The 22284-nt window shown below is 47.2% G+C and overlaps 6 protein-coding genes across 6 annotated transcripts; 4 read left to right on the top strand and 2 right to left on the bottom strand.

The window, feature by feature from the left end:
- Nucleotides 1-61: 61 nt before the first annotated feature.
- LOC111067821 (ribosome biogenesis protein BRX1 homolog) lies at nt 62-1383 on the top strand. The gene is made up of 2 exons (XM_022357132.2): nt 62-266; nt 328-1383. The coding sequence occupies exons 1-2, from the start codon at nt 153-155 to the stop codon at nt 1276-1278; spliced, it is 1065 nt and encodes a 354-aa protein (XP_022212824.1). The 5' UTR covers nt 62-152; the 3' UTR covers nt 1279-1383.
- LOC111067817 (choline transporter-like 1) lies at nt 1284-5057 on the bottom strand. The gene is made up of 9 exons (XM_022357127.2): nt 4814-5057; nt 3865-4241; nt 3649-3803; nt 3363-3595; nt 3001-3301; nt 2379-2658; nt 2154-2316; nt 1866-2087; nt 1284-1806 (listed from the first exon to the last, which is right to left on the bottom strand). Exons 1-9 carry the CDS (start codon nt 4931-4933, stop codon nt 1576-1578), a joined length of 2082 nt encoding a protein of 693 aa, XP_022212819.1. The 5' UTR covers nt 4934-5057; the 3' UTR covers nt 1284-1575.
- An 827-nt stretch (nt 5058-5884) lies between these two features.
- On the top strand, nt 5885-8124 carry LOC111067798 (phosphatidylserine lipase ABHD16A). The gene is made up of 6 exons (XM_022357105.2): nt 5885-6141; nt 6207-6508; nt 6562-6713; nt 6776-7379; nt 7437-7704; nt 7772-8124. Exons 1-6 carry the CDS (start codon nt 6025-6027, stop codon nt 7880-7882), a joined length of 1554 nt encoding a protein of 517 aa, XP_022212797.1. The 5' UTR covers nt 5885-6024; the 3' UTR covers nt 7883-8124.
- LOC111067799 (zinc finger matrin-type protein 2) lies at nt 8120-8922 on the bottom strand. The gene is made up of 2 exons (XM_022357106.2): nt 8730-8922; nt 8120-8677 (listed from the first exon to the last, which is right to left on the bottom strand). The coding sequence occupies exons 1-2, from the start codon at nt 8830-8832 to the stop codon at nt 8193-8195; spliced, it is 588 nt and encodes a 195-aa protein (XP_022212798.1). The 5' UTR covers nt 8833-8922; the 3' UTR covers nt 8120-8192.
- A 49-nt stretch (nt 8923-8971) lies between these two features.
- LOC111067800 (V-type proton ATPase subunit e 2) lies at nt 8972-9506 on the top strand. Its single transcript, XM_022357108.2, has one exon. It carries the CDS (start codon nt 9100-9102, stop codon nt 9355-9357), a length of 258 nt encoding a protein of 85 aa, XP_022212800.1. The 5' UTR covers nt 8972-9099; the 3' UTR covers nt 9358-9506.
- Nucleotides 9507-16374: 6868 nt separating this feature from the next.
- LOC111067813 (flocculation protein FLO11) lies at nt 16375-21852 on the top strand. The gene is made up of 6 exons (XM_041592556.1): nt 16375-16504; nt 17670-17985; nt 18048-18285; nt 18368-18530; nt 18599-19041; nt 19093-21852. Exons 1-6 carry the CDS (start codon nt 16418-16420, stop codon nt 21380-21382), a joined length of 3537 nt encoding a protein of 1178 aa, XP_041448490.1. The 5' UTR covers nt 16375-16417; the 3' UTR covers nt 21383-21852.
- Nucleotides 21853-22284: the final 432 nt, after the last annotated feature.

The raw sequence follows: 22284 nt of genomic DNA, 5'->3' as shown, positions 1-22284 counted from the left end.
CTGGAAAACGCATCAGAACGAACATAGCACGTGCTGTTGAGACCCTGGCTTGCTGCTTGTCCATCCCTGTTTGTTTTCGTTCAAACTCCACGTTGTTTTGGATCGGATCGCTGCCTCATTTTAAAACGCGAAAATCATTAAAATAAAGGGAAATGGGTCGAAAATTCCAAAAGAAACAGAAAGTCGATCAGCTGGAGATTGTGCCGGTTGATGAAAATCCGCCACTACCTCCACAGAGGAAATCAGATGATGTTATTCCCAAAAGAGTAAGGTGCTTACAAATTCATTCTCATGGCACTGCTAAAATATAGCCACTTGATCTTGCAGGAAAAATGGGTGAACAAACAGCGTGTGCTGGTGTTCGCTGCGCGTGGCATTAGCCACAGGGACAGACATTTAATGCGGGATATCAAGACCTTGATGCCGCATCATCGGGCCGAGTCGAAAATGGAGCGGGCTAAGACTCTGTCGGTGGTAAACGAGATGTGCGAAATGAAGCATTGCAACAAGGCCATGCTCTTTGAGGGGCGACGCAAGCGGGACCTGTACATGTGGGTGTCCAACACGGTCGGCTCCGAGGGTCCGTCAGCCAAATTCCTTATCGAGAACATCCACACAATGGCTGAGCTGAAGATGACCGGAAATTGTTTGAAAGGTTCGCGACCACTGCTCTCGTTCGACTCCAAATTTGATGAGTTGCCGCACCTGAAGCTTCTCAAAGAGCTCTTTGTGCAGACCTACTCAGTGCCCCACCATCATCCCAAGAGCCAGCCGTTTGTGGACCACGTCTTCACCTTCACCTACCTGGACAATCGCATCTGGTTCAGGAATTTCCAGATTCTCTCCGAAGACGGTGGCCTGTCAGAGGTGGGACCACGCTACGTGATGAATCCCGTCAAGATATTCGACGGTTCCTTCACCGGCAAAACCCTATGGGAGAATCCCGACTATGTCAGCCCCTCCAAGCAGCGACAGATCCTGAAGAAGTCGGCCAAGGATAAGTACGTGAACCGTGTGGAGCAGAAGGTGCAACATGAGGCGACGCGACCAGTCAAGGCATACGACGGCATCGACAACGAGGAGCTCTTCGATGATGAAGACCCCATAGCAACAGCCAAGATCCTCGCTGCGATAGCCAAAAAGAAGCAGCAGGAAAAGGAGCAGAAAACGCCAAAGTCAGCGCTGACCAAGAAGATCAAGGAGAAACAGTTGAAGGCGGTGAAAAAGGTGATCGACCAGAAGAAAGCAAAGGTAACAAAACGTGTAAAAAAGGTCTGAGTGGCTGGTGTTAGAAAATACATTTAAATACAAAACGATTACACTTTATAAACACATTCATATACATGTAAATTGTGCATTCTTAATTTGAATATCAATAGACAAGAAGATTACATGTTACTATTCGCTCTCACTATTGGGCTTTGTACGTCGCGACGGAGATAGTCCTCAGACTGGGCTATAAGTATATATAAATATTAATATATTAACATCCTAGTGAGATGTGCGTTGAGTTGCGGAGGGGCTTGGAATAAATAGAAAGAAAGAAAGCGTCTTTGTGTATTCGCCCTTAGAGCGTTACTCCTCCGTCATGGGGGCAACCTCTGGGTCAGATGGCGGGATTCGTGTAATACTGAACGGCTGCTTGTTGATCGGCATCATTTCCACCACCTGAATGGGCGGCTCCTCGCCGGGCTGCAGCGGTTCCTCGCCAACTAATTTGGCCAAATTGCTTTGAGCCCAACGACCAGCGCGGCCATTGATTTGTTTATCCTCGCAAACGCACAGGAACAAGGTGTCCACCACCATCTGTGTGGGGATGGCATCATTATTGCATCGTTAATAATCGTTGACATTGGATTACTCACCTCAAAGAGCGACAGGATAATGTGGGCGATGAAGAATGAAAATATTATAATGAGTATTACGGGGGCCATATAGAAGTTAAGACCCGGCAAATCCTTTAGCATGAAAATTCCAATCAGGCCGGAAAGAGCGGCCACCACGACCTTTCCCAAAAAGAGAATAAAGTCGCCAACGCTGTTGATTGTGGCCACTTGCAGGACATTGGTGGCCATGGCATTCCAAGCCTATGAAAGGGGAGGAATGCATACTTTTAGATACCTCTAATCGGATTATGTCAAGCTCAAACTTACAATTCCTGCAGCAGGGCAAAAATTAATCGACTCGATGGCCACAACGGTGTAGGCATTGTGGTTGAGAAAGCGGATGAACTTCTCCAGCAGCCAGAAACCACAAATGCAGCACTTTAAGCAGCAGGCGGCACACTCCGAACCCTTGTCTTCGCCCTTTTTCAGCCTGTAATGGCGAAATCAATCGTGACCAATAGCTATAAATTGTATACAGGCTGAGAAACTTACTTGGCATACAAATAGGTGAGTATGAGGCGAGGAATCTTGAAGATAGTGATCACAAAGGATCCCTTGGCAACGGTTCCCAGGTGATATTTGACCAATTTGCCAATGGCATAGCATGTGGGCGTTGTGGTGGGCTTGCCAAAGTACCAGAAGGCGACAGCGGCGGCCAATGCAAACTGCTGACAGGCGAAAATGAACTCCACCGTCCAAATCAGACCCACCACATATACCCAGAACATGCTCCGCAGGGCACCGGCATCGGCATACTCTACACGGGAAATGGCTGTTGTAAACAGAGAATATAATTAATTAAACTGAAGCAAAGTTCGGTGATAAAAGAAATTTGTTGTGATCATTGTATGTACACAGTAGATCCGAAAGTGGTTTAGAAAAAAAGCACACAGAAATATGTACACAAAAGTTGAAGATGGAACTCGGTTGTGCCTTTAGCAAAAATCACTTACTTATTCAACCATAAATTACATCATAAAAACACACACACAAAAATACAAAAGATATGTTAGATGTGTTTGGTTAATTCAATTAGCACTGCTCCAAAGCCCATCCAAAATAGAACCTGGCCAAGAAATGAGTTCATCTCGACACCATCTCAATATCTACTCACTTCTCTGATCGTTGAGGCTGGTATTGTTGCTCGCAAACAACGCATTGGCAGGCAGCGGCTGCTGATGGGCGGCCGTATTGTCAAACGGAGCAATGGGACTCTGACCCGGAGAGCTGGCTGTGGCCAGGCAGATGACCACCGCAACCCAAAAGCTCAGGAAGGCAATCAGCACAACGAAAGCTAAGAGCGGAGCAATTAAAAGACCCGGCAGATTCATCATGCATTGGCCGGCTTCCTCGAAGAGGGCCGACAGACCAGCCAGTTTGTTCTTCAGAAAGTAGATAATAACCAAAAGGATAATCTACAAAATAGAGTAGCACATGAGAAACGATCCATGGGTCAGTTTTATGGGCATAGCAAACCATTGTTATGGTGGCCAGGACGGCCAGCGTTAGCACAGCCTCCTGATTCCGCATAAACTCCCTCAGCATTGAGTACTGAGTGTTCACTTGTTCCGACTTGTTCCTGATATTGTAGTAGGCGTACCACAGAGCAGCCGTCAGGCCAATGCTGGCCACAATCACCAACACGCAAATGACCCAGGAGACGATGCGCGAGAGCCAATGCATCATGGTAACCAGAGCAATTGAAATAACTAAAGAAATAGAAAATTTAGAAAAGATTCCAAGAACGAAAAGAGGTACATACGCAGGGCTATGCCACAGACCATGGCAATGATGTGCCAGCTGGAGTAAATGTCGCTGAGAAACTGTGCTGCCACGTCCCAGTTATTGAGAATCTTGTAAAATTCCCGCACATTATCTCCGGTGCCCTTTGGCACGCAGCGATGCAGCACAGGCGAACTAAGAGGGAAGCAGAAATTTGAGAGTCCAAATGGAATATAGAAGTGAAAATAAATCGTACCTCTCGTAGATCGGGAAACTGGGACATGGCCCGAGGAAGTTGAAGGTCTTGCCATCATTGCCCACCGTACTAAGTTGATCCATGTTGTAGTCATATTTGCAGAGATGGTTGCTCGTTTCAGTGTAGTACTGCAGCAGCTCGCTGGTCTTGGTTAGGGTTTTGGCGGGGCAGGACTTTACGCATATCTTCAAGGACTTCTTCAGCTCCTTCACATCGAAGTAGAAGAGCTCGGGCTTGTCGACGGTGTTCATGCCGGATAGGGGGAACCCGTGGAATCGCTCATTGTGCTTAACTCCACAGGTGTTGCCAAAGGAGTCGTAGCCATTAATGATTCGCAGAGGATTACCATAAACAAACGAAAATATCGCTATCACAATCTGAAAAGAAAATCCCTCGAATCAGTTAATAGCAATGGAAAGACGGCGCCAGCAGAGATAGCAAGCAAATACATATGGAAATGCTGAAATTGTCCGCCAACGCCCATGAACATGGCATGTCAAGGCCCATTATTATTGTAATCGGTTTAATGGACGTACCCCATGGATATATGTATATCACATGGAAATGCTTTCACGAGAAGGGAGTGGCGTGTCCAGCAGGACACTGGCGAAGCGGAAATTGATTTAGCTCATACTGAGTCGAGTCTCAAAAGAGCCAGTGTTAAATCATCGCATTCATTAACTGAATTAACAATTCCATGCTCATATGATGGCAACGGCGATGACGACATGACTTGCTCGCCTAAGTAACAAGTAGTCATTCGCCTCCCCTCCCCTCCACAAAGACAACGACAAGCATTTGCGCACTCACACAGAGACAAAGGAAAGCGTTCGCATTCGCATTAAAGTAGATTGATCTCTCACCGCTCGCTTTCACTTTTTTTATACACTCTACCGCATATATATCCGCCATATAGCGACAGGGGATCGGAATGGATGCGTATATTTACCAGAAATAGCCAAAATATAATGAAGAGCGCCAGCCAAAAGACATCCGTGCAGGACCGGTATTTAGGCCTAGGATTTTGTGTCTCGCCCTCCCCATCATCTTTACTCTCTGCACAGCCCATCTTAAGCTGAATTCACTAAAATACGAATCTGCCGGCACAAGTCTAGTTCCTTATCACAAGGCGGTTTGTATATAAATTTTTGTAGAATGCCACTTGTTTGTTCCTATTTTGATTTACAACCCGCAACAACATTAACCCACTTACACCCCTCTATTTAAAAAGTTGAGCACCCTTTGTTAAACCCCGGAACATAATACTGTTTGTAAAGGCTCCTTGTAGCTCCAGCCTCCTCATTAGTTACAAAACAAAAATGACCACCGACATCTTTCACCTGTAATGCGTAAAATATGTTAAAGGTACATAAATTTCGTGGAAATATGAAATACCCCCCTGGTCGACAATGGGTTAACGTTCTATTTTATTGATTGAAATTGTATTCCATAAATTTTATATTCCGTTTGATATTGCTAGCTAGTTGGCCCATTCAGCTTTAAAAAAGTAATTTTATCCGATTCCTCAATAAATTTTGTTCAGGATTGGTTAGTTTTCAGAACTCTTTTTCATTGGATAGTTTACATAATAAGGTTCAAACAAAAACGGCCAAAGCATAAAACGTAAATGTTGACTAAATGTGACGTCTATGTTGCTGGTCAACCCAGTTTCTTCTATGCGTATGCACTTTTGTATACCATACCTTATTTCCTTTAATTGATGTTAAATTTGTTGTTCCAAGCTCCATTGAAACATTAATAATGATTTGATCTTAGATTGACATGTTTTTTACCTATTGCATATGTTTTGTGTTTTATAACATTTTGAAATTCATTTCATTTTGAAACATTTTGACAAATGATATATAAAAAATTTATTTAATATGCGCACAATAACGCAGCGAAAGAATATATACTGAAATCATTGGTTCTCTCCCTTTCAATACATTATTTTCTTTCAGATAAAAAACCTTCAAAAATATTCAATCTAGCAACTGTTTGACTGCCCTGCCCTGGTTATCAACGTCGTAACATCTGATGACTGGAAAGTGCGACACCCTGGAATAGCTTTCACATTAATTACAAGCAAAAAAAAGTAAAATAAAGTAAAACTACATTATTGCCAGACCAGACGCGAAAATATATATAGTAAGCCACAAAATGAGTTTCCTCAGCTACATATTCGGGCCCAGCCTGTACATGGAGTACAGGGGAGCCGAGCGAAAGGTGTACGAGGCTGGAGCTGTTGAAAAGTTCGGTGAACAAATTCTGTCCACGGTGAGTGTACCAACCAAATCGAATGGAGCATATGGGGTCTGGTCTAGATGGTCTACTCATTCCAGCTATCGGTTATGTGGTCGGTGGGCTACTATACGTCGCCATTGATTGTCACATTCCTGTACCGTCGCGGGTACTTTGTTGCCGATTCGATGCCGACGCTGGCCAAAATCACAACCAGCGTGGGATTGATTGTGATTATGTCGCTGGTCATGCGAGGCATGGGCCGCAAACAGTCGCGGGTCTACTCGAACATGATGAAAGCCTTGGCGGAGGCGCGGGCCAACAAGACCAGCGGGGAGCTGCGCCGCTTCGACATTGAGTTCAGCTCGTGGCCTGTGGACTTTGATGTGAAGTCCCTGACTGGGTGAGGACACCAGATCCTTACAAATGATTCGCAGCGTAACTTTCCCCATTTAGGGATACCAAGAAGCCCGTTGTTACCGCCAGCCGACGGGAGCCGCTGCGTTTCGCCACACTGCCGTGTGAGGTGATTGCCTACCTGGCAATCAACACCTTTGGACTGCCTATGATCTATCCGGGCTCAGTCAAGCTGCTGCAGAAGTTTATGCGTATGTAATACTGTCTTAATGTTACAAGTAATGATTAAAACTTTTGGTGTATTGCATTGCAGGACCAATGTTGATCTCAGGACGTGCCAAACTTGTCGAAGACGACAATGGCATCCGCTATAAAATTAAGACAATCGATTCGAATGAAATTGACACTCTGTTCATCGATAATCGCATTGACAACGTGGGCAATGGCAAGACTCTGATCATTTGCTCCGAGGGAAATGCGGGATTCTATGAAGTCGGCATTATGGGTACTCCGGTGGCCCTAAAATATTCGGTTCTGGGCTGGAACCATCCTGGATTTGCCGGCAGCTCGGGCACGCCATACCCGCATCAGGACAAGAATGCCATTGATTCTGTTGTGCAATTTGCGATTAACCATTTGGGATTCTCTGTGGAGGATATTATATTTTATGGCTGGAGCATCGGGGGCTTTAGCGCATTGTATGCCGCATCCATTTATCCAGATGCCAAGGGAGTTGTCCTGGACGCCACCTTCGATGATATCCTCTACTTGGCTGTACCTCGTATGCCCTCCCAGGTGGCCGGCATTGTCAAGACGGCCGTTCGCAATTATTGCAACCTGAACAACGCCGAATTGGCCCAGCAGTTCAACGGACCCATTTCGTTCATTCGGCGCACTGAGGATGAAATAATCGCCGAGTAAGATAGATGCATTTTTATTCTATTTATATTTATAACACTTTTGCACTTGTTTAGGGACAACCGCATTGAAACGAATCGCGGCAACTTCTTGGTTTTGTCTGTGCTGAAGAATCGCTATCCAAAGATCTTTGGCGCACAGCAGTTGACACGTATCCAGGGTTTGTTGTCAAAGCCCCTAGAACCGTACAGCATCCCGGCATCCGAGGAGAAGCTGAGCATGTCGCGCCTTATTACTTTTGCCTCCGATGAGGGCAAGTCATTCCCCATGCTGATTGGAGCCGACTACTCCGAGGAGGTGCGCAACAACATGGCTGTATTTTTGGTATGTTCCTGCCCGCTTGCCCTTATCTACGAGTGGGCTAAATATTCCTTCCATTTTTCCATTTCAGTTACGCAAACATTTACGTGATTACAACTCTACACACTGCACACAGTTGCCAGGTGAATTCTTCACCATGCCGTGGGACATACCCACCGAGCAGGGATTCGTATTCACCTAGGCCCATCATAATCACAGTCCCTCCCTATCTTAATATGTATTCGATTGTGGTGTGGCAGTATGCTTAGATATAGTGAAATGGTTTTAGCCCTTTTTGCATTTCGACTGCTTAATAAATTATTCATAACTGGGAACAGCCGGGAAGCTGTTGTACAACAGAACATGCAACATACATATGGTGTTAAACTGTACCGTCTTATACGTACTATATAAACGAAATAAATGTCACAAGCTAAAAACGGATCTCGTTCGTTGGTAAGCGTTCTTTCTATTTCACTTATTCACCTAAAACTAAAAAACGTAGCTAAAGCCTACGAATTCTTCTTTGAGCCCCCGAAGCCGGAGAAGCCCATAATGGCAGCCATATCATCAGGTATTCCTCCGGAGGCCAGGTCACCGCTGTCTTCGGCCTTGCGCTTGCGTTCTTTCCTCTTCTCCTTTCTGTGCTCCTTGTAGCGTTCCTCCTCCTCTTTGGCCTCGCGCAATCTCTTGTCCAGCTCGTAGTCTTTTTGCTTCTCCTCCATTTTCTTTTTGTTCTGCTGGAAGCGCTCCTTCACCTGGTCAACCGTGCTGCGCTCCACCTTCATGGACATGCCCAGATTGCGCTGGTGCTTCTTTCCATTGATGTGATCCAGAAAGTTGATCGAGTCTTTAACAACGCAGTCACACACATTGCAGTAGTAGCCGCCGGATTGCGAGGTCGGTGTATTCTTGTTTATCACAACGCTCTTGCCCAATTTGCTGTCCAGATCCACCTTATAGTCGCGTCGTTTCAGGTTCTCCCTCTGAACAGGCTCTGCAGGGAAAGTTGGTTAGGACTGTTTGTGAAGACCAGATCAGGTACGAACCTTCTTCTTTGGGGGCCACCTGGTTCAGCAGGCGCTCGGCGGCAAGCTTCTCGTACTCGTTTTTGTCCCATTTTCTGCGGTGGTCATCAGGTCGCATCGTCATGGTGCTTGGTTTATGGCTATTTATTTTTTTTAATTTTGTAGAAAAATGGTAAATAAATAGATATGCGAGTTGAGTTCCTACTAAGTGCGATGTATCGAGTGCCACATCGACGAAGGCGTATCGATATTCGGTCATCGGCTATCGAGAGTTTATTGATTTTTCGCCTTCCTAAGTTGGAAAATAAAACGGATATACAACAGAAAACTCGTGCAAACCAAGGGAATCTTTATCTTCCAAGCATTAAAAGGATCTTTTAAGTGTTCAGCAATGGGCGCAGCATTTTTTCCTGTGCTGTTTTTCACGGCGCTCTGGGGAGCTGTTGGAATTGGAATGCCCATTATGACCCCAAAGGGTCCGCACCAGAATTTAATACGCTGCATCCTAATGCTGACGGCCGCCTGCTGCTGGCTGTTCTGGCTGTGCTGCTACATGGCCCAAATGAATCCTCTGATTGGCCCCAAACTAAAGCGGGATGTCGTTGCCATGATTGGTAGGTCGTGGGATATGAAAATCGTCGATGGCTAAAATGTGTATCCTCCAGACTGGAGCAGTATCCGCAGTATTTAAAGTGCAATCCTATCTCAAGTAATCCACGGGTTGCTTATCTTAATTAATCATGTTAAAAAGTGTATTTAAACTATGTTGAAAATAAAAATCTAACTGATTTCGATAACCATTCAAATGTCAGATTATTGCGCTCGCTGCAGCATTGCCATGTCAAAAAGAGGGAGCCCAGGAGAAAGAAAGAGAGAGAGAGAGAGAGAACGAGCGAGAGCGGCTGATGCGCAGTCGCAACTGACTCTGTATATTCACATCTGAAGCCCGCAATACTGAGATTTTGGGGCCACTGTCTTTAGTTTTCTTTCAGTCACGGGCGCGATAAGTTGTCGTGAAATGCTTGTTCTGTTGCTGTGACCAGAATACCGTGAATATCTCAAGCGATAAATGTTAAATTAGTATCAATTCTATAGCCAAGGGCCCAAGGGAATCTGTGCAACACTTGTGATTGTGTTTTGAATAGAAACAGCTTGCAGGAATTATTTAATTCGGACCTACCAGTCTACCCATCAAATGGAACCACACTTCCACTGCTGCCTGGGACGATAGTTAATTTTTGTAAGTATTTGCAGTTTAATTAAGAGGAAGATTGCATTTAGGACTATCGGAGATCCCACACTGAAGACTCTCCCTAAGACCAAGCGGTCTTAGCGGAGTCGAGTTCATAAACTAGTTAGACACATGCACTAAACCAGAAAAAGTAGTTGAAGGTACAAAACTGGTTACATTACTCAAAACGAAGTCTTCTTCCCCGCTGCCAAACCAAAAACAAATCCAAGTGTAAGAAGTAGAAAACGATGAAATGTACACAGGCCCACCACCAGGCATGAGCACAATAATCGCGCACAAACGAGCTGGCGAAGCTAAAAAATTATGGATGTTAAAATGAAAATGGCAATAAAAGGGGCCCAAACACAGACACAGACCAAGACCTGGGGGACCCAGGGTAAGGCATTGAGCCAAAACCAGTTGAAATACCATTTTACACAATGCGGACAGACAATAAAAGAAATTAGAAATTAAGATTCCACCCGAAAAAAGGGCGGCAAAAAGCAAAAAGCCAAAGAGCACCTACGTCGGTTGCTACAGCTACTGGCACCTAAAAACACACCTCAATAAAAGTGTAAAGAACGACAAAACAAAAGAGTGTACACTGTACAGGTGAATGTCCAGAGAACAGAAACAAAAGCCGGAGAACGTTTTGTTGTCCGCTTTGGTCTGCTCTGCTGCTGGTGCTTTATATGTCGCTAGCCGCGCAATTACCACGTTTATGAACTGGGCCAATTGACAGTTCGGACCCGTTGGCCACAGAGCCACCAAGAACACCAAGAGAACACCATCATTATGTGATCCCACAAAACGGCGATGAGTGTGGGTCTTGTCTTGTCGTCTCCCGTAATGACGAAAGATTGTTGTACTGGTATCTGAAGATCTAAGCGTTTTGCCTCCGGAAATTGATTTTTGCTCTGTGTGTGGGGCCTAACGTTTACTTTACTGTTCGTGTTCTGTTCGCTGACAGGAAGAAGCTGCTATGTTTGACCCAATTTTAAGGCGGAGCTTCATAATAACCGACAATTTACGCAAATTCACTCCCTCCTCCTCCTCCTCCTCCTGACTCATACTCATTGATAACTGCTGCAGTCTGCCGGTGAAAGTCCCAAAACTTCGAAACTCCGAAGCTGAGCCAAATGACTCAGACAGACTGGAGAGCGACACACCAGAGACCAGACACGGACAAGGCCAAGACAGGTTGCCAAATCCTAGACGCCGAAAACACACCCATATCTGTATGTCTCTCCTGTCTGTCTATCTGTCACCCAAGTATTTCTTTTTGGTTTTTGGTTTTTCCTTTTTTGTGTTTGGATAATTTTCACCTGAAATTAATTTCACTGAGGCAATTTTCATTTTTCGTGTGTCGGAAGTGGATCAAAGACAGACAGAGAGGCCCGGCCCGGCCCGGCTCGTCTCGGCCCGAGAGACCAGAGAAATAGAAATGCGAAAAACCAGATTCAGATTGAAAAATTATGTACATTTTTACGAGCATTTCTTTGGTGTGCGTTTACTTTTGATTTCGTTTTCGTTGTCTTGTCACAAATTATTCATTTACGAGTTAATGAAACACTTTCGCTCGTTAAGAGGCTGCCCTGGAATCGACCCCCAACCAGAATCTGAATCCCAGGCCGAACCAAGATCTTGGGCCGCCTTTGATCCCCCGCCATCGTTAGCGGTCCGATCGGATCGGGGGCCTGGGATTCTCTGGCCATGCCCAAAACTGTTGAGAATCGCAAATTGGTCAAGAGAACCGAACGTCATCATTATGAAGATATGCTGGCCTGGCCCAAATTGGCAGCTTTGCTGATCATCTGTGCCGCACGATTCTCGGACGGCGGCAAACAGCTCCAAATGACAGAGACAGACACAGAAACGTAGACGGAATCAGAGACAGAGCCGGAGACTCTGGCTGAGCGATCAGATTGATCTCTGCAGCTGACTTGGTCTCCGTGCCGTGCCGAGGCGAAATAGAACATAACGCTAAGCTGCGACTAAATTGCATTCAAATGATGTAAAATCGCCTCTAATGGGCTGATCTTTTGTTTCGCCTGTCGAGCCGAGGCACCGCTCGGTCGAGTGGAGTGAAGAGTGTGGAGGAAAGCGACCTCAAATGCAAGAGTTCGTTGCGGTAAAGAAAATGCACTGGATTGGATTGGATGGAAAACATTTCCCCACACAGACAGAGCAAAATGAAATATACAGTCGTCCAATGCAGGAGAATGGAATGGGTATGGGTATGGGGATGTGCGTGCTGCGCATGCGGAATCGCGGCACTAATTGCATTTCGGGTTCTTATCTGCTGAGTGCGTCGATGCATACTAAGAGGAAGCGGACACAGCCATGGCGACATTTGCATTAGACATGGACTCAAACTAAATAGAGTTATCTGCAACTGGTTGTGGCTTTCCCCACTTCCCCAAACCATTAATTTGGGGGAATCATAAATTTGAATTTCGATTACAAGCATCTGATAGACTAACAGTTTAACAGGGACATGTTAATGAGGGCTCTGCTAAAGCAAATTAGATTCTACAAGTTATGTAAAATAGTTACGAGTATATCCATGAAAACGTTCCCCATCAATTATGGTATATCTTATAAACGTTTCCCAGCTTCGCTGACAAGTCACCCGCCAAGCATTTAGCACTGTTGTTAATACTGTTACCTCAGACTAACGGTGCTCACTCCCTGACTTTACACTTTTCAGCCTTTTCAGTTGCATGGAATTCTATTCTCGGTAGTCCGAGCCGGGGCAGGGCGCCCTGTCCAATACGTCAACCTGTTGTGCTGTACACCTTGCCATGGCGGACAATGAGTAATAAAGCTCCCCCGAATTATGCTCGAGAGAGCACACAGCACACCACACACACACACACACTTAAAGGGTTTCGGAGGGGAGTGTGTGGGAAAGAGCAGAGAAGCATCGGCAGATTTGTTGGTTTTGTTTTTAATTAGTTTGGTCGTCGGTTAAAGAGTAACGGTGAATACTTTTAATGACTCGGCGCTCTTCGCTCTTCGCTCTCCACTCTCCCACCCCACCGCCTGATGAGCATTCGCGTGTCGTTCCCTAAGTTTAGCTTAGCCCCTGTTCCTCAGAGGTTGCGATACACTCTCTATCCTCTATCCTCTCTCCTCTCCCCTCCCATCTTTAGTTACATATGTGTTATTGTTAATGTTATGCCTGTGGGTTCTTTCTTGACAACTTTTCCCCTCCGTTTGTCGTAGAAATGAAATGCACTTTTAGTTCCGCACAAATCGTAATGGAGAAAGAGAGGAGTGACGCATTACATTTCCGTGTACATTTGTATTCCGTATTGTTCTTCTCCTTCTTGTATCGTATTTGCCAACAATGTTGTTCTGCTCCAGTAAAAGGCCTCCGCAGCGCCGTTAGAGCGATTATGAAACTGCAAATGTTGCACAGATTGCTCTCCACGCATACATATTCATCTCCTAGTGGCTATTAAACAATTAATTCATTGCACAATTAGTGGAACGTTACTTATTAAAGGCATCATCCATTGTGAAATTGAAATTGCACCGCACCCACCTGCTGCTTACAGCCGCAGAGCTGTGTTCGGTTAGGGTATCGGTATCGTCTATCGTTCATCAATTGCCGTTTCTTTTCGGCCAGAGAAGATTGCATAAATTTGCACATTCCTCAATCCACAATGTGTTCCTCTAACAATTATGACATCTATCAACAAACAAACAAACAAACAAAGAGCTAGCGGTATCCGAAATTTTATAATGAAGCTACCAAAAACACATTTCAGGTCTGCCAATTTGCAATCACTTTCAAAATTAAACAACAAAATACACAAATAAATAAACACGAATTCGTATAAGTTGCCCTTTTGATGGGACTGGGACTGGACTGCATTGTTTGGATGATTCAATTTTCGATTTTCTAGTTTGAAATGAACTTTCCATTTCGGTGCTTTCTGATAAGCATCCCATTGACATCGATGCCTCTGCTACATGTGCCCCTGCCACTCCACTACCTCTCACACACCTGTCACTTTTCACTTTCTTCGTGGCCTCCACACTTTGTCGGCGTCTATTATTATTGAAAGTGGTCGTGGATGTGGATAACTCTTCTTAATCTGGCCGAAAATCGCTCGCATGCGATCGAGGTAAATGCCAACGCATTCGGACACAATGTATATGGATATCTGTACATTTTGGGTATATTTTTGGATCGCAAACGGGTTAATGTTGGGCCCGGCCGCCCGACTTCCGTTAGACAGACGCCCGTCGTAAATGGTAGACATTTTTTGCAGCCACTGTCCAGATCAAATTCTCATCAATCATTCTTTGGCTCTTTTTCGTCGATCTGCCCGTTTGTCCATCTGTCCCGACAGTCGTGTCTGTCTCCCTGTCTCTCGTTTCGTTGCAACGTCTTGAACAATTTCACCGATAGAGAAAATCGGCTAATGCGAGAAATTTAATCAACTTATGCGTGGACGACGACGTCTTAATACTTAACGCTGAAAAAGCACTCTGCCAGTGAGTGTGTGCCAGCATTATTTTTGTCTTTTATTTTATTATTTTTGTTAAGTTTTTTTTCACGCGGCTCAGACGTAAGTCAATTTATTCTTTCTTTCTCCATTCGAACACACACACACACACAGTGTAGAGAGGGGTGGAGTACTCGTACCAGTTACCAGTTTTGGTTTTGGCTTTTGGCTCTGGCTGTCTGTCTGTCTGTCTGTCTGTCTCTCTCCGTTCCCCATAGCGGCTGCGCGCATGCGCATCTAGGTCAAGCGCTGATGGGATGCCTATGGCTGTGGCGATGCCGATGCCGACGCCGATGGCTATGGCTCCCCAAGCGTTCTAACTGTCATGGGAGCAGTAGGGTACGTACTACTACTACTACAATGTAGTACCTGGAACCTCTCCTCCACACTCTCTTCAAATAAACGTGAGTGTGCCTGCTGGCCGTGCCTCCCTTTGGCTTGGTCTCTAATTGTGCCTGTTCTGTTCTTCAATTTGGCGTCTTTTTCTGGTACTTGGAGCCCGTTTTGGCGGTATTTTTTTATTAGGCAAATGTGTTTCCGTTCCATTTCAATGGGAAGTGGCTGGCAGCAGATACGAAAGAATGCTTCTTAATGGAGGTAATGGAGTTTGCCATGGGAAGAGCACATTGAAAGATATTACAAACAATTAATGGAGTTAAGGAATTAATTCGAATGTACACTGGGGTTCGAACTAACCTTTGAAATAGGGAATACGAAAATAGAGATTCCCACATTAGGAACCCCATCGGTTCTACGAATTATATCATTTAATTTGAATATATTCGAACGGTTATTAGTTTCTCTTCTCGCAGAAACAAAATACCCAAAATCGACCCCGACCCAGACCATCATCAAGAAATTCCAAAAATAACAGAACTTTTACTTTTGGCAGTCGGCAGGTTGCTGGCGAGACTTCGAGAGCTTCGAGCGCTTTGGGGCCTCACCTCATCACTAACGATGGCTTCCCGCACCGAAAACTATTTTTACCCCAACGTTTCTCCTCTGAACTCTGCTTTGATTGCACATGTACTACATTGTGGCATTACCGAGCATTAATACGCGTGTATCGTACATGTGTATATGACGGTGGAACAAGCAATAACCCAGCCACAGTCCCAGCCACAGTCCCAGCCCCAGTCAGGCATCAACTTAACCATCTCCATCTCCATCGCCATTCCAGCTGAACCGAAGAACTGGTTTCTGGGCACCACTTCGGTGTGGGCTGATCCGATGGTTTGCTCGTTCGTTCTTCGAGATGTTATTATGGAGAGTGCAAGGTGGAAAAGAAGTGAAAATTCCGAATTTGTAGGGCTCAGCCGGCAAGCGTATCAAAGTGTCAGGGAATTCTCTAATTAAATCTTCTTCTTTTTTTGTTGTTGTTGTTGTTGTGGGATAGCTTTCGCTTTTTATGACTGGTGGTCACCTGAGAGGTCTGCACTGTTCCCATACCAGAGTGGTGGCATCCCCATTAATTATGGAATTTATATCATACGACATTCCTTCATTAAGAGATTTCAATGTGGGGGTCGGGTCTTGTGAGCTGGGCTTTGCACGGGTTTCTGGGAGGGGAGGACTTTGACGTAGCCTGGGCTCGAGTTGGAGTTCGGGAAATGCAAATGGAAACCGGTTAGACTCTTTCGTTGTTCTTTTCCTTTTGCGAAAAGTGAGAATTTTCGTTTGGCTAATGGTATGGCCAAACAGGATTAGCCGGTTCCTAGGCATGCTGGCCCATTAGCTTAGCGGGTATTTTCACGGAGAGAGAGAATGAATCCGCCACAGCCAGCACTCAGAGTGGGCTCAAAAGAAAGCAAATCCAAATCCCGCTCAAACAAATTTCAACGAAAGTGAAGCATCGAACCAAAACATAATGTAATCCCGATTTATTTGATTAATATCTTTCAGAATCAGCGAACACCGAACACCGAACACCGATCAGCGATCAACGCAACGGCAGAAATATGGACACGGTGTATGGGACAAAGAAATACTTCCAGAGTCTATCGGGTGTGAGTGATATATACAGAGCGCAGACATGTCGGCAAATGGTGAGTCGTTTATCACACAGGCATCACAAAGGGATTACTGTTTTATAAGTACGAGAACCCAATTCTGGGGAACATAATCAACATACGCCAGGTGTACCGCAGGGGGAATTCGGGTCTCGCCTGAATAGAGGAGCGGCCCGCCCGTCCGTCCATTTATCGCGATCAGAATCTCTTTTGTAAATAGAAATGTTACATCAACTTGGGGTTTTCTTTTCTTCCACTCCAAACTGAACAAAGAACGCAGAATGCATATTTATTGTTTGTTTGGGATCTGGAGTTGGCTCGGGCTGTTTGCATTCCCCATACCCCATTCCCCATTCCCCATCATCAGCTGCTAGACTAGCGACTAGTCAGCCTCTGGCCTAGCATAGGTAACCAGCGAGCCAAACACGACGGAGACGGAGACGGAGACAGCGACAGCGGCAGTGGCAGAAGAACTACGTTCTAAAGGTGAATGACTTTCTCTGCCACAGGCAGCCACGAAAGAGGAGGCACACACAGAGAGACAGAAAGAGAATGAGAAGAGGCAAGACGAGAAATTGGCCAAAAGAGAACGCGGTGCGTGCTCCGGGGAGGAGGGGCAAGAGGTAGCTCAGGAAGTGCCCTGCAGCTAATGAATGTTAAATGGTAATCAAGAAACAATCAGACTCTCCCTCGAGAGGTGCCGGGAACTACTATGCCCATGCGGATGGGTGTCGCAGCTGCCAGATCCCAGCGTACTCCCAGTGCAATGACTTGTGTTCCCAGGCCAGGCTAATTAAATGCACCCGATCGTAGCAACGGACATTAACAAATCATGACAAGTGTCGTGCTTGCCCACCCCACCCCTTTCCCCGTCTGATACTTCGACCGATCGCTGAAAATGAGCGCCAAGTGGGGAGCACCGTTAGAAGTGCTAGAGGTGCGCGTATTCACTTCCGAGAATGAGTTCTCAGACTAACAGCACAGCACACAGAAGATTGGCAGCTGGCGGCTGGCGGCTGGCTGCTGGTGGGACTGTGACCCAAGAAAGAAAGTCGCCAAAGGGCCGAGAAAGTTGTCTCGTCTCCGGATAATTATCTAATTAGCAGCTATCGGGATCAATTGGCAATGGGCCGGCAATCTGGGGTGGCATGCTTTAGAAACACACTTACACCCAACGACGATTCCACTCCAATCTTTGCAGAGCACGGACTACACGTACCAGAACACTCTGGGGCGTAGATCACAGTTGGGGGCCTACTACCACATGAACAAGCAGCCCTCGTACACAAACGATCATAGCATCAACAGCCAGTACGGATACAATACGTGGGGCATCTGGCGGGATGGCCGGAACATAGCCCCGTCCACGTTCTCGGCCAAGACGCAGACGCAGTATCCAAAGAACCGATCCTTCTCCATCATCCTCACGACGGCCGCTTTTATAGTTCTCCTGGCGGTGATCTCCATAGCGGGTCTGGCATTCTACTTCAGCTCCATCAAGGCCACCCTCGAAGATCGTAAGTATCCAACATTCCCGGTAGGGGGTCGTCTCCTATTGATATTCTCTCCCATGCCACAGCAATCATGGGCTTTGAGGGTTCGTTCCGCATTGCCAAGGGGGATCTGTACTCGACGGGCCTGAAGTACAACCACACCACCACCTACAAGCAGAAGATCGACTTTTACAAGCGCTTCGTGGAACGATCCCTCACGGACAATGGCCTGCAGCCGCTACGTACCGATGTCTGGGGATTCGGCGATGGTCCTCTGATTAAGGTCTCTTTCCGTGTGTTCCTCGACGTCCGTAAACTTCCGCAGTACGTACATCCCACCCATCCCCATTCCCATCCCCATCCATTCCATCGCTCTGTGGGTGTAACGAGCCTTTGATCTCTGCAGGAATATACTCAGCGTGGAGGAGTACATCAAGGAGTCTCTGTTTTTGGAGACAGCGGCCACCAAGTCACTCTATCGCTCGCTCCGCCTGGACACGGAGTCTGTGGAGATCAAGCGGATCATGGACGAGCAGGTGGTGCGATCAGCGGCAATCTTAAAGGAGGCTGTAAGCAGACGACAACCCACCCTGATCTCCCCCCGGGATCTCAACTAATCCTCACTAATTACTTGCAGCAAACGGTGCCCACTAGTCAGACCCAGCTGGAGAAGCGGCTCATGAAGAAGGGAACGCCTGCCCCGGCACTGCACCCACTGAAGCCACTGGGCAACACCACACCCAAGCCCCGCAATCCACTCGTTCGCAATCACTCAGCCGACGAGGAGCCGGAGATCGATGTGGAGAATGCGCCCGTCATTCAGGGCTCCTTCGAGGGATCCTTCGAGATAACCAAAACGGATGCGGACATTGCCCGCAAGAAGATCCCGCCCACACGGGCCTACCAGAGCAGCAGCAGCAGCAGCAGCAGCCTGCCACCCAAATCGATAGCTGTCACGCCGTACTCCCTCCGGGTGAAGCCCAAGAAGCCCGGCATTGAGAAGCTGACGACTATTGTGCCCCAGCAGCAGCAGCAGCAGCAGCCTTCCATGCCACCGGCCACCACTAAGGCGACCAAGAGGCCAACAACAACAACAACAACAACAAAAACGAGCACAAAGAGAACCACTAGCACTAGTACCAGCACCAGCACCAGCACCAGCACTACGACAACAAGTACAACAACAACCACAACACCCAAACCGACAACAACAACAACAACCACAGCTGCAAGTACCACCACCAAGGCAGCAGAGCCATCACCACCACCACCCCTGAGCACCAGCACCCCTCTGCCCAGCACCACGACATTCACGTATCCGCCCGTGACGGCGCCCACTCCCACCCACAGCATGTCCCTGCCCAAGCTGGATGCGAATCTCTTCACCACGTTCCCCATACTGGACACGCAGCCCTGGCGACCGATGCACCGTGAAGTGCCAGAGCTCATGGCTGGACCGCCGCCCGCTTTTCCAACCAAAACTCTGCCTGTGGCAGGCGGAACCACGCCCACTGTCAATCATATACCGCAGAGGCGGAACGACGAGCTGGAGCTGCCGTTTATAGGAGACAATCCCACGCCACCGACAGCCGCTGTGGCGCCAGTGACCATCGATGATCCGTATGGGCCCATGTCCATTGCCGGATTCCTGAATCAGGGAGTACGCATAAGCGAGCCGAAGATGCCGGAGACGGCAGGTGCAGGCCAGGAGCAGCAGCAGCAGCAGCAGCAGCTGCAGGATCAGGATATGCTCTTCTACCACAACTTTGGCAGTCCGATCTTCATGCCAGGCACTGAGAATATTGAGCGCCTGGGCGGAGCTCTGGTCGAGCCGCATCCCCTGCCTGTGCCCCTGATTGATGACGTCATTATACCACCATTCAAACCGATCGATCCCACGCTGGGAACGGGGGACAAGCTGCCCTTCAACATCGATGCCAGCAACGAGAGATTCGAGCACTTGGGCGGCGGTGTCATAGCCAAGAAGCAGGAGAAGCCGCAGAAGCAGGAAACCTCCACAAGGCAGGGTCCCGTTGATGTCACCACGCAGAGGATCAACCACACCAGCACAGCTCCTCCTCCTACCCCTCCTGCTCCAGTGAGGTTCGTGGTCAGCAGCTCACCCAGGCCCACGAGCGCTCCCGCTCTGCCCTCGCTGAAACCGACGGACAATTCGGTGCTGGCCGACACCATTGGAGAGTTCTTCATGGAGCTACTGAACCTGCCCAAGGAGGGTAATGCCACCACCAGGAGCAGCACCCCACAGCCAGAGCCAGAGCCTGAGCCTGAGCGGAAGCAGGAGCTGGAGATCGATGAAGTAGAGTCAAGGATAGAGCCCGAAGAAACCGAGACGCCGAAGCCGCACACTGGGCATCATAACTCCAAGCCGAACTTTATGAACATGAAGGAGCACATCCTGCAGCGCAATACTCCATCCTTGATTCTGTCCAATGACAGCCTTGAAAGCACGACAAGCTCCACGACTACCACGACCACGACCACGACCACATCCAGCACAACTACAGAGGAGCCAAGAACCGTCAGTGGCATTTCCAACAGAAACCGCATCCGGACGACCAGCGAGCGGCCCACAATGATGGACGACTCCAACCTGTTCCCCTCACACTCCAAGTGGGAGTTTGTCAACAGCTCGTCCGCGCAGAACTACGGACACAATTCGAATATGCGGAAGATCTTTAACAAGACGCTGCAGGCGTGGGTATCGGAGGACATTGACAAGTCGGAGAACCTGACGCTGAACGACATCAAGACGCGGATCAACAATGCCAGCAACATCCAGGACATTTCGCTGATCTTTGACACGCTGGCCTCCAAGCTGGGCATCACGCCGAGCGTTCCCAACAAGTTCCCGCCCTTCTCGCAGAACAAACTGAAGCATCCGCCGAAGGAGGAGACCAGAGTGAGGCCAGCGTTGCTGGTTTCAACGACCACGGAACTGCCAGTCCAAGAATCGAGCTTGAAGAGCCACATAGACCAGCGGGAGCCATTCATTAAGCCAATGTCCAGTTTTATGGACGACGGATCCTCAGAGGGGCTGGGAGCAGCCATTCCAGTGGTTGGCGAGGCGGAGGTGGAAGTGGTGGACCCGCTGAAGTACGAGGAGCTGCTGAAGATCTCACAGTTCGCCCACGAGCCCACATCCACCACGGAGCCGAGCGTGCATCGGCTGGTCACCCTGCTACCCGTGCGCTCCAATTCGGGCATTCGCACCTACAAACCCCCCACCGAAGACTTCGAATCGCAGCGTAGCAGTGAGAGCGGGACTTCCCCCGTTCCCGGCCAGGGAAGTGGCGCAGCCAACATACGGCGAAAGATCAACCTCAACCAGAGCCGTAGGTTCGGGCAGCCACCGGCCGAGGCGGTCGTTAAGGGTGGCATCAAGGTCACAGTCAAGAAATGATCATCGAGCAAGGACAGAGTCGGCCAAATAACTTCAAGATGAGATTATAAAAAGGATCAAGATGAGTTTTCAATATGCAGTAGGTCTTTGGAAACGATTTGTAGCTAGCTCTAAGTAGGGAATAAAACGTTGGTTAGTTCGGTTCGTTAATCGGAATGTGCAAATAACAAAATCTTGTTCGAAAATTGTTCGCGTGCCGGAACAATTTTGGAATGACAATTCCTGTTATTCTTTGGGGCGCTATCTGTGTGGTGTGTCTGCCAATCCTCAGTATTTAAGATTCATTATACATATTACATTCCTTGTCTAAGTGTGGAATCAATAAACTTTAGTTATAATTTGTATACGAAGCTACGATTTAAATATATTATTTTTCAGTTCAATGCGATTCTTATGTTAATGTTAGATTTTTGGATGTGTAAGTCGGTAGCGTAAGTTTGACCCATTTATTAAATGTGAATAATTTATTATTTAACGTTTGTGTTTCCATCGCAATGTGGGTGGCTGTAGGAGACAGGCCCGAATGCTAACGATTAAAAGCAGTGGGAGTATTGGAAGCATATGGGAATTCGGCTTTCCACAGGACTTCATGGATAAGAAACGTAAAGCAAAAAGCGGTGCCAACTTAAAGAACTTAACCTGTGTGGATTTGATTTAATATTGAAATTACAAGTGACGTCCGGACCACCAGGATGATTTTAATCAGAGTATGCATTAAAAAACATCCCATCCTCATGTGCCCCATACAATTTTTGATGGTTGTCATTGCAGATACCGGTACGTAAAGCAATACTATCCAGTAGTAGATCAGATCTCAAACACTTTAGGAATTCTTTAGCAATTTAATTGCTCGCTGACAAAAGCTGACTGATATGAAACGAAACTCTAATTGATCGCTGACA

Source organism: Drosophila obscura, unplaced genomic scaffold (assembly GCF_018151105.1).
Source record: "Drosophila obscura isolate BZ-5 IFL unplaced genomic scaffold, ASM1815110v1 contig_181, whole genome shotgun sequence".
Taxonomy (NCBI): Eukaryota; Metazoa; Arthropoda; class Insecta; order Diptera; family Drosophilidae; genus Drosophila; species Drosophila obscura.
Note: the sequence above shows the minus strand (reverse complement) of the source record. Positions and strands in the feature narration are given on the sequence as shown.

Bases quoted from the DNA above. Each gene is read 5' to 3' on its own strand.
- LOC111067821 (XM_022357132.2), top strand. From the start codon at position 153: ATGGGTCGAAAATTCCAAAAGAAACAGAAAGTCGATCAGCTGGAGATT. The intron at 267-327 runs GTAAGGTGCTTA...TTGATCTTGCAG, and splicing joins ATGATGTTATTCCCAAAAGA to GAAAAATGGGTGAACAAACA.
- LOC111067817 (XM_022357127.2), bottom strand. From the start codon at position 4,933: ATGGGCTGTGCAGAGAGTAAAGATGATGGGGAGGGCGAGACACAAAAT. The intron at 4,242-4,813 runs GTAAATATACGC...TTTTCTTTTCAG, and splicing joins TTATATTTTGGCTATTTCTG to ATTGTGATAGCGATATTTTC. The intron at 2,317-2,378 runs GTAAGTTTCTCA...TCGCCATTACAG, and splicing joins CTCACCTATTTGTATGCCAA to GCTGAAAAAGGGCGAAGACA.
- LOC111067798 (XM_022357105.2), top strand. From the start codon at position 6,025: ATGAGTTTCCTCAGCTACATATTCGGGCCCAGCCTGTACATGGAGTAC. The intron at 6,714-6,775 runs GTATGTAATACT...ATTGCATTGCAG, and splicing joins GCTGCTGCAGAAGTTTATGC to GACCAATGTTGATCTCAGGA. The intron at 7,380-7,436 runs GTAAGATAGATG...GCACTTGTTTAG, and splicing joins GAGGATGAAATAATCGCCGA to GGACAACCGCATTGAAACGA.
- LOC111067799 (XM_022357106.2), bottom strand. From the start codon at position 8,832: ATGACGATGCGACCTGATGACCACCGCAGAAAATGGGACAAAAACGAG. The intron at 8,678-8,729 runs GTTCGTACCTGA...CTTTCCCTGCAG, and splicing joins GGTGGCCCCCAAAGAAGAAG to AGCCTGTTCAGAGGGAGAAC.
- LOC111067800 (XM_022357108.2), top strand. From the start codon at position 9,100: ATGGGCGCAGCATTTTTTCCTGTGCTGTTTTTCACGGCGCTCTGGGGA.
- LOC111067813 (XM_041592556.1), top strand. From the start codon at position 16,418: ATGGACACGGTGTATGGGACAAAGAAATACTTCCAGAGTCTATCGGGT. The intron at 16,505-17,669 runs GTGAGTCGTTTA...CAATCTTTGCAG, and splicing joins CGCAGACATGTCGGCAAATG to AGCACGGACTACACGTACCA. The intron at 18,286-18,367 runs GTACGTACATCC...TGATCTCTGCAG, and splicing joins GACGTCCGTAAACTTCCGCA to GAATATACTCAGCGTGGAGG.